We start from the raw sequence: 11,036 nt of genomic DNA on the forward strand, positions 1-11,036 counted from the left end.
TCTTTCTTTCTTTCTTTCTTTCTCTCACTGTAATTATTCCAATGGATGGACTAAGACATCAAATGAGTTAGAAGAAAAAAAAACTGCGGCAGTCCGGTATGAGACAAACTCGTGCTTTTGTAGGTAATGGGTACATATAGAGTAAATGCTTGAACATTACTCGACTCAGCCATGACATTGCAATTAAAATGCTCTACCACATTTTCTCCTTATTTGGTTATTAACTCTGTTTTTTTTTCTCCCCTGTCCTCTCCTCATTGCTTACCGCCGCCTCCATTTGCATGAATCACCAGCACGAGGTTTGAGACTGCCACATTCTCAGCCAATCAGAGCCTTCGTTAGAAGCAGCGGCAGTGGCACGTGATTGGAGGAAGGATGGCGACCATGCCATTTGTGAGTGAGGGGAAGTGCGTGAGTGTGGAGTGGGATTTCCTCCAAGGACTGCTGGCGAAGCCTCCCACCCTGCCCTGGTGAGACACACACACACACACACACACACACACACACACACACACACACACCACACACAGTCAGGCAGAGCACACACAATATAAGTATGCATGCATGCCCATGAATCAATCTCTGCAATATCCATGCATTAACACCCTTATACCGTATACACTGACAGATGCAATGCAAATTTGCTATCAGTGACCCGCAACTTACAAAAGCATCGGTCTATTCTCTTTGATACTACATACGTATATACTGTGTTCTTGCACTTCTGCCAACCCTGTCAAACCTGTGAATCCCCTCCCCTTAGTGGGAGATTAAGTAAATTTGGCTGGAATTATTAATGGCCAGTCATTTATTGGCGGATATAAAAACTAAGCAGAATCAATGTGTGTGTATTGATTGTTCTCGGTGGCTGGGGTCGAGGCAGTATAATAATGAGATGTAACAGAGACTGGCAGCATGAGTCGACGTGCAAGCATGCACACATAAACATACATGTGCGCACACACACACACACACACACTGACAGCCACACCCACACACAATCACACAAACACTGTTTGTATGCTTTAGAGAGCTAAGGAAAGAAACAACAGATGCAGATGCTGATTAAGACAGAACACACACACACCACACACATATACATGAATATAGATATACTGTGTGTATATGTGCTCTTTCCTTTCTCTTTTTGTTTGGTCTTTCTAGTTCCCACACTGACAAACATGTGCATTCACTCACACACCACTGGTGGTCTTTTTCAGAATGAGAATCAATGACATAGACATGAGAAAAATGCTATTTTTTCTTTCTCTCCCTCTTGCTCTCTCTCTGTCTCTGTTTCTCTGTTTCTCGTGCGCTCTGTCCTCTCTCTCTCTCTCTCTCTCTCTCTCTCTCTCTCTCTCTCTCTCTCTCTCTCTCTCTCTCTCTCTCTCTCTCTCTCTCTCTCTCTCTTGCTCTCTCTCTCTCTCTCTCTTTCTCTGTCTCTCGTGCGCTCTGTCCTCTCTCTCTCTCTCTCTCTCTCTCTCTCTCTCTCTCTCTCTCTCTCTCTCTCTCTCTCTCTCTCTCTCTCTCTCTCTCTCTCTCTCTCTCTCTCTCTCTCACACACACACACACACAACACACACATGTTTTTTTTTCCTGCTCAGCACAGACACAAATTGTGAAGTAGCTGTGACAACATAATTCCACCACTCAGGACCCATTGAGGAGAGTCAATACCCAATCAGAGAGACAGGCTACCTGGGCCCCAGCCCCCTCTGTCACTCTGTCCCTCCCTTCCCTATTGATCTCCAGCTCACTAACCCAGGACCAGATGAGAGACATGGAAGGGGAGATGTGTGTGTGTGTGTGTGTGTGTGTGTGTGTGTGTGTGTGTGTGTGTGTGTGTGTGTGTGTGTGTGTGTGTGTGTGTGTGTGTGTGTGTGTGTGTGTGTGTGTGTGTGTCTTTGTATACGTGTGTGGGGGAACAAATGTTTTTTTAGGACGTTTCTCTGCTAGATAGAAAAGGTCATTAGTCTATAATCACCAAGCCAGCCTGCAAGAGATGGGTCAGAATGGAAATTGTTTCACTTGAATTGCAGGAGCCACCGCCATTATATGTCTTTATGAAATGAGTTTTCTGGATTGATGCTCAGGTCCTTCTTATAGAGCATAAATCAATCAACAGGTGGTCAGTAAATTGCCATTATGAGATACTCCAAGCTGTTTCTCTCAACTTGCTGAGTGCTGACTTACACCATTTCCCTCTGCCCTGTCTTCCATTTTCCTCTACCACTTTTCTTCCTGCGTTCTTTCCCCACCCTTTTCTACTTCCACCTTCCCTCCCCCATTCACCTCCCAGTCTCCAGAACCTGCGTAAAGAGAAGTCTCGTAATGCGGCCCGTTCCCGGCGGGGGAAGGAGAACTTTGAGTTCTTTGAGCTGGCCAAGATGTTGCCTCTACCGGGGGCCATCACCAGCCAGCTGGACAAGGCCTCGGTCATCAGGCTGACCATCAGCTACCTGCACATGCGCACCTTTGCCAGCCAGGGGGACCCGCCCTGGAGCCCCCTATTGGAGGGAGACAGCAATTGCAGCAAAGGTGAGAAAGAGAGAGGAACATGGATAGTGAGGGAGAGAGAGAGAGAGAAAATTAGGTTGTGCCAACTCATTTCAGTACACTGTAATGGAGATGTCATTTCGATGCTTGCAAAGTTCACTCTGTATAGATTAAAGTGGCTGTCATTGATTTTAATTCAGAATACTTTTTATAATATTTGGTGAAACTCTTTCTACATCCCGGCAACGATCAAGTAAGTAGATGCAGTAAAAAAAAAAAAATCCGGTCTCTGCAGCCGCCCTAGGTTATGTAAATGGAGGCAGAAAATGTTCTCTGTATCCGCTGCTTATCAGCCAATCAGGAGAGTTCTTTCCACCACGGCGTCTCCATTGGTTCCTACTCGCTGTCAATCAGTTTGTGCGTTCACACAACTTCTAGGAAGAAGTGAAGGGGCGGGTTCTTTTGCAATATGTTTTCAAAATAGAGCTAGCTCTTGCTAACTTCCACCCAGGGTCACGTACCCTGAATATAATGAATTTAATCTGATGATTTTGATTAAGATTAATTTTAGTTGTTTCATACTGGACCTGATGCAGGTTAGTACATAACAGATTAAATACACGACTGGCAAAAAACTGGCAAATAATATTTTTTTGCATTTATAGAAATCAATGTATCTTTTGTACTTTGCATGCAGTATTTGTTTCAGTGCATGTCTTGATGCATGCTCAATAATTCAGGTAAGAAAATCAAAGACGGTTGAATCAGTTCATCTGGATACAACGTTTACTGACAGATACATTTCATCGCTCAACGAAGTGACATCTTCAGTCTAAACTGACTGCAGGTATCCCCACCCCTTATAAACAATACAGTACAATACAGTTGCCTAACGACCGAAACCATCGACCAGTTTCATATGCAAATATAGATGTGACCAATAATTAGAGTTTCAAAGGCCATGTGTACTATTCACAGAGAATTAGGGAATGTTGCAATCACAGCATTGTAAGATGGTGACAGATGTATAATGACAGAAACCAACGACCAGTTTCATGTGCAAATATGAGTGTGACCACTAACTGGAGACATTTAAAAGCAGGTTAAAAACCTTATTTTTTAAAACGGCCTATGGCTAAGTTATTGGTGTGTGTGTGTGTGTGTGTGTGTGTGTGTGTGTGTGTGTGTGTGTGTGTGTGTGTGTGTGTGTGTGTGTGTGTGTGTGTGTGTGTTTTGTATATTTTAAATTTTTTATTTTATATTCTGCTCTGATTGTTGTTACTTTTAATTAATCAGCTTTTAAGACACATTTATTTATTTTACTAACTCAGTTTTAAACTTGTCTGTACTTTTATAAAAATTGTCTGTACTTTTATGTGTCTTATTTTATGCTTTTATAATGCTTTTTTTCTTATCTTTTGCCTGTAAAGCACTTTGAATGACCTGTGCCATGATAAGGTGCTATACAAATAAACTTGCCTTGCCTTTCGATGGCCATGTGTAGTATTCACAGAGGATTGTGGAATAGCTGCAATCACAGCATTGTAAGATGGCGACAGATGTACTCTAAGGCCCCCTCTCGGTTCAGGGATGGTCGTTCCCTCTTCACATAGATGGCCTCTTTGACTCCCCGTTCAAACCAGTGTTCCTCCCTATAAAGGATGTGCACATCCTCATCCCTGAAAGAGTGCACTCTGTCCTGTAGATGGGTGTAGACTGCAGAGTCCTGGCCTGGACACCACGTCTCAGTTGCTTTCAAACCCCAAAACACGCTGTGCCAGAAGTTGGTCCACCCCAAGGATCGGGTCCCCTGGCACAAAAAGAGCAATATCGTGTACGCTGTTAAGTGCCAGGAGGATTGCCGTGACTTGCACGTCGGGGAAACCAAACAGATGCTGGCCAAGAGGATGACACAACACACGTCAGACCAGGACTCCACCGACAGGCCAGTGGCCACTCTGAATAGTACACATGGCCATTGAAAGTCTAGTTAGTGGTCACACCCATATTTGCATATGAAACTGGACGATGGTTTTTGGTCGTTAGGCAACTGTATTGTTTATAAGGGTGGGGACACCTGCAATCAGTTTAGACTGAAGAGGTCACTTAGATGAGTGATAAAACGTACCTGTCAATCAACGTTGTATCCAGATGAACTGATTCAACCTTCTTTGATTGTTTCAATAGAGTTTCATTAATTACAAGTGTGCATTTTTGCAACAGAAGTCAATACGGTTCAGATTATTTTTAGATTTGTATTACGTTTTATGTGTGAACTGAAGCCATTAAACTACACACACAGACAGTCCCCGTCCCTCTTCCACAAAACAGAACCGCTAAATGCGCTCAAAAAACGTTGAGTGATGATTAAACCTCATTTGCTTGTTTGAGCAGCAACTATTTCTAATGTAAGTGTGCTGAAGCAAAGGGCATCTTTTGATGGCTTATTTTGTCGGAATTTGACTTGAAATGCATGGACATTTCAATACATCCGTTTAATACACCGCTTGACTGCAGTTCGCCTGCTTGATGGGCGCGAGACGAGGACGAGTCAAGAAAAACTATTGTATAACAGGGAAATAATTGTCAGACGCTTTTTTTACTTATAGAAATAGACTACTAAAATCCATGCATCGTGCTCTCTCTCTCTCTCTCTCTCTCTCTCTCTCTCTCTCTCTCTCTCTCTCTCTCTCTCTCTCTCTATCTATCTATCTATCAAAACAGAACTATGGTAGTCTCATCTTGTTCCAGCATGAGACATGCCATGGAAATTCTGTCTGGACCAGTGGGAGTGCTGCAATTATACAGGGCTCGATTATCAACCATGATTGCCTTTGTCATACATGTGGGTGACCACACAAACATGTACAGTACATGCTCTCAAGTACACATGTTTGTATAAACATACACATACTCACCCCCTTTGCTTTGCTTGGGATAACTAATTGGGGTACCCCCACTGCAGAGTACAAATAGTATGAGCGAGAGAGTGAGAGATGATACACAAAGAGGGAGGAAACTCTTCGTGTGATTTGTAATTACGGAAATTAACTATATAACGAGGACAGTGTAATTATACAGCTTGTCTAATTGCTACTATTACTGGGGGGGGGGGGAAATGATGCAGCCACAATTAGGTGTGTGTTTGTGTGTGCACACACTCCAGTGTATCTGTCTTTGTCTGTATTTCTCAATGTCCTTGTCTATGTTTGTGTGTGTCCGTGTGCGTATAAAGTATATATATATAATTTGAGGACACGCGAGCAACAACATCCATGTCGATGTATATATGTGGATGTGGGAATTTGTGGGGGTTAGTTTACCACACTGTACAATGCACTTTTGCATATAATGGATATAATAATATAATATGCCCATTTACAATTGGGAATAGCTTACCAACGCCGTCCTGTTCAGAGAGGTCATATCTAAGAGTGTGTTTCATAAGCCCGAGCTATGAATACGATGCATATGATAAAAACCCTAATGCAAAAAACCCGGGTGCCAGGAAAGCGTACATTTGTAGCATGCGTGGATCCATTGGGAACCATGCAACTATACATGATGATGTTTGTAGCAAGCTATCAAGTCGGCTATGCGGGACTGCAAGGATGGAATATTTTGTTCCGCGACTTAGACAAAACGACCTCCATCTTCAGCTATACACTGCCACACTTTCACATAGCAGTGTGGCCTTGAATGAGCTCTGCAGATGGTGTGCTGCATTTGTTGCCTCAGGTGTCCAGGTTTCTCTTTGGCCTTGATAGAAAATAGATGATATTTTGAAATGTAGGTGTGCAGGTTGGTGTACTGTCCTGTGTGTGAACTAGGAGTATAATAGGAATATCGATGTGAGGTACAGCTTTCTCTGCAGGGATGGGCTCTCCCAGTACATATGAGGAACATACTGCAAGCACATTGAACAGCCCCATAGCATTGCATCCACACAAATGCTATGGAAAACCATGTGACAGGCCGCCAACACCATGATACATGATACACACTTGATGCAGGCAATGAGATTCGGAAACCTTACCTTATTGTCGCACTCGCCTTCCGTCAGAGCCGCCACAAGTGATTTTTATTGTCCCAAATTTACCAACACAAACAACTAGAGTACTTTAAATCACAGACAGATACATGACATCATGAATAGATGAATAAAACACTGAGAATTTCACATGGCAGTCTTTACAGTCTTGGTTAATCCTAATCAGCCAGCAGGTCGGACAGTTCGTGTGGGGCCAGGGATCAAAATTCAAAGCTAATTTTGACATCGGTTTGAAACAAGTCTACCCACAATGCATTGGTTATGCTAGACGTGTGATGCATGGCTTTAATTCCAGTAGTGGAACGTAGTCAGAGATCCAGGTGTGAGCACGGAAGAGGTGGGAGGAGAAAGAAGAGGAAAGAGGTGGGGAGAGGATGCCGAGGGATGAAGAGAGAGGGAGAGAGGTGGGGAGAGGATGTTGAGGGATGAGGGGAGAGACAGACAGACAGACAGACAGACAGACAGACAGACAGAAGAGAGAGAGAGAGAGAGAGAGAGAGAGAGAGAGAGAGAGAGAGAGAGAGAGAGAGAGAGAGAGAGAGAGTGGAGAGAGAAGATGGAGTGATGGAGTAAAAGGGGAGGGTGGCGAGAAAGGTGAATTGTTGTGGCCATCCCCCCATTGCATTCCTCTACCTTGCCTCTCGTCCAAGGGGGTCCGTATGGGCGAGGGGCAGTAACGAGCGAAGGAGGGCATGGGGGCTGGAGGACAGGAAAGGAGTGGAGGCAAGGGTGGGGGGTAGTGTGGCTTTTGTCTGCTTCCCACGTTTCAAAGCCAGTCTTGAAAAATGAATAGACAGAGGAAAATCAATTGCATGACCTTCACACCGAGAGAGACAGAGGAGACGAGAGAGAGAGAGAGAGAGAGAGAGAGAGAGAGAGAGAGAGAGAGAGAGAAGAGAGAGAGAGAGAGAGAGAGAGAGAGAGAGAGAGAGAGAGAGAGAGAGAGAGAGAGAGAGAGAGAGAGAGAGAGAGAGAGAGAGAGAGAGGGAGAGGGAGGGAGAGGGAGGGAGGAGAGATGGATAGGAGCAAGTAAGAACGAACAAAAAGGAAAGGCAGTAAGGAGGAAAAGTAAAATGACCCAGAGATGTTGTTCATTCCGATTCTGTGTGTGTGTGTGTGTGTGTGTGTCTAAATCCCTTTGTACAATACAATAGTATCCAAGGACTAAAACCTTCATCTTTCAAAACCCTTTCTGCATTGGGGGAATTCTTCTGTCATGGGAGACATATTTTTCTTGTCTATTTATCTTTTAAAATCTCTGTCAGTGTCCTGTGCCTACAGTAATGATATATCTGTATCACTCCACATTCCCATTAAATCCTGCAACCTTAACATTAAATGATAGTTCCAGATTTACACAACCTGGGTGTTGTTTGCGTGGTTTTTGCCAACATGCATATTGATTATGGCGTCACTTTATTCATCGGCTTTATTTTGGAGATTTTGCACACGACACAGCATTATATATGTATATATATATATATATATATATGTGTGTGTGTGTGTGTGTGTGTGTATATATATATATCGTCTTTTTTCCAGAAACCGTCAATGGTGTTGATAGAAGTGCTCAACTAATGAGGAGCGGAATATCAATATGGATGTAGGAAAAACACTTGATATATGTGTGTGTGTGTGTATACATAGCACAAAAAGTAAGGAAATGTGTGTTTGGTAGATTATTTCTTTGTTGTAACAATGCTTCTTGGCAATAAATCTTATACCGTTGGAAAGCCTGTTTATTTCCCTTTAAATGGTGCCACATTTGTGAGGAACATGCATTTGTGGGATGAGCAGCAGAGCTGAGTACGTGGGTTGCGCCCATGAAAAATTTGCCAAATCTTCTCTGCCAATGCCAAAGCTTATTTTGCTGTTGCTGTTGACTCTTGTTTTGAGCTTCTGGTACCCCAGGTACTGACCGTCAGCTGCCTGACAAAAGATTTATTGCTTAGAAGCATTGTTACAACAAAGAAATAATCTACCAAACACAAACTTCCTTACTTTTTGTGCTAAGTTTATATATATATATATATATATATATATATATATATATATATAGGTGTAGGAAAACAACTTTTAATACATAGCAGTACAAGCTTGTTTTGTGCGTCGCACACTCATCAGCTGCCAGTGTGGTTCAACAAAGAAAACACACAGTTTACATTGCCCTGCGTCACGCCCCTAATTTCCCCTAAAACATTACAACCAATGGGGTAAGGGGTTGGGGCTTGTTTTGCAAAAACATTTAAAGGACCAGGGTGCTGTTGGAATAGCATACATTTAAAATATAACAAGGTAACGTCAAATGGGGTAATGTATGTAAATCATATAGTGGGGTGGTGTTGGGGCACAGTTGGAAGGGCAGGCAGTTAAAATATAAAAAGATACAACATGTAATAAATTTCACGTGTATCATCTAATGGGGGGGGGGGATAAAGACATTTTACTCGTAGTTACAAAGAAGGTATTTTTTTCGGTGTCTACAGCTGGTGGCCAATTCGTTTCTACTATTCAAGGTGGACATATCAGGTTTGCAAATAATAAAGTATTTTATTATTTGTCTTTAATACCCCCCCCGAACATTAGATGATTATTGTTACCCCATTTGACGTTACCTTGTTATATTTTAAATGTATGCTATTCCAACAGCGCCCTGGTCCTTTAAATGCTTTTGCAAAACAAGCCCCAACCCCTTACCCCATTGGTTGTAATGTTTTCTACCCCACCATTGGTTGCTGTGCATCATAACTACCTACCCCATTGGTTGTAATAGTTCAGATGTTTTCTCCTCTCATTGGTTGCTGTCCACCGAAATTAGGGGCGTGACGCGCGGCGACGTAAACTGTGTGTTTTTCTTTGTTGAACCACACTGGCAGCTGATGAGTGTGCAACGCACGAAACAAGCTTGTACTGCTATGTATTAAAAGTTGTTTTTCTTACACCTATACTGATATTCCGCTCCTCATTTGTTGAGCACTTTTATCAACACCATTGATGGTTTCCGAAAAAACAAAAACGCTATATATATGTATATATATATATATATATATATATATATAGACAGCTGATGATTGCTTATGACATGATACAGGCTTGTGCTGTCTCATAAAGAATTTACTTGACTCACTGGATTGTATATATATATATATAGATCGATAGATAGATAGATATAGATACATATATATATCTATATACACTACCGTTCAAAAGTTTGGGATCACCCAAACAATTTTGTGTTTTCCATGAAAAGTCACACTTATTCACCACCATATGTTGTGAAATGAATAGAAAATAGAGTCAAGACATTGACAAGGTTATAAATAATGATTTGTATTTGAAATAAGATTTTTTTTAAATCAAACTTTGCTTTCGTCAAAGAATCCTCCATTTGCAGCAATTACAGCCTTGCAGACCTTTGGCATTCTAGCTGTTAATTTGTTGAGGTAATCTGGAGAAATTGCACCCCACGCTTCCAGAAGCAGCTCCCACAAGTTGGATTGGTTGGATGGGCACTTCTTTGAGCAGATTGAGTTTCTGGAGCATCACATTTGTGGGGTCAATTAAACGCTCAAAATGGCCAGAAAAAGAGAACTTTCATCTGAAACTCGACAGTCTATTCTTGTTCTTAGAAATGAAGGCTATTCCATGCAAGAAATTGCTAAGAAATTGAAGATTTCCTACACCGGTGTGTACTACTCCCTTCAGAGGACAGCACAAACAGGCTCTAACCAGAGTAGAAAAAGAAGTGGGAGGCCGCGTTGCACAACTGAGCGAGAAGATAAGTACATTAGAGTCTCTAGTTTGAGAAACAGACGCCTCACAGGTCCCCAACTGGCATCTTCATTAAATAGTACCTGTTAGAGCCTGTTTGTGCTGTCCTCTGAAGGGAGTAGTACACACCGGTGTAGGAAATCTTCAATTTCTTAGCAATTTCTCGCATGGAATAGCCTTTATTTCTAAGAACAAGAATAGACTGTCGAGTTTCAGATGAAAGTTCTCTTTTTCTGGCCATTTTGAGCGTTTAATTGACCCCACAAATGTGATGCTCCAGAAACTCAATCTGCTCAAAGAAGTGCCCATCCAACCAATCCAACTTGTGGGAGCTGCTTCTGGAAGCGTGGGGTGCAGTTTCTCCAGATTACCTCAACAAATTAACAGCTAGAATGCCAAAGGTCTGCAAGGCTGTAATTGCTGCAAATGGAGGATTCTTTGACGAAAGCAAAGTTTGATGTAAAAAAAATCTTATTTCAAATACAAATCATTATTTCTAACCTTGTCAATGTCTTGACTCTATTTTCTATTCATTTCACAACATATGGTGGTGAATAAGTGTGACTTTTCATGGAAAACACGAAATTGTTTGGGTGATCCCAAACTTTTGAACGGTAGTGTATATATATGATAATATGTCTTTTGCATTGCTGAGCTACTTCCTGGTTCAGCTTAGATGAATGAACGGCCTATAGAGAAGTCATGGATGATGGGATAT

The 11,036-nt window shown here is 42.1% G+C and overlaps 1 protein-coding gene across 1 annotated transcript in view; it reads left to right on the forward strand.

The window, feature by feature from the left end:
* The first annotated feature begins 375 nt into the window (after positions 1-375).
* npas1 (neuronal PAS domain protein 1) overlaps positions 376-11,036 on the forward strand; it is a 32,595-nt gene continuing 21,934 nt past the window's right edge. Inside the window, exons 1-2 of the mRNA XM_056283884.1 lie at positions 376-470; positions 2,300-2,538. Coding sequence (XP_056139859.1) covers positions 376-470; positions 2,300-2,538 — 334 coding nt within the window. The remainder of the gene's footprint in view (positions 471-2,299; positions 2,539-11,036) is intronic.

The sequence above is a fragment of the Lampris incognitus genome, chromosome 7 (genome assembly GCF_029633865.1).
Source record: "Lampris incognitus isolate fLamInc1 chromosome 7, fLamInc1.hap2, whole genome shotgun sequence".
In the NCBI taxonomy this organism is placed as follows: Eukaryota; Metazoa; Chordata; class Actinopteri; order Lampriformes; family Lampridae; genus Lampris; species Lampris incognitus.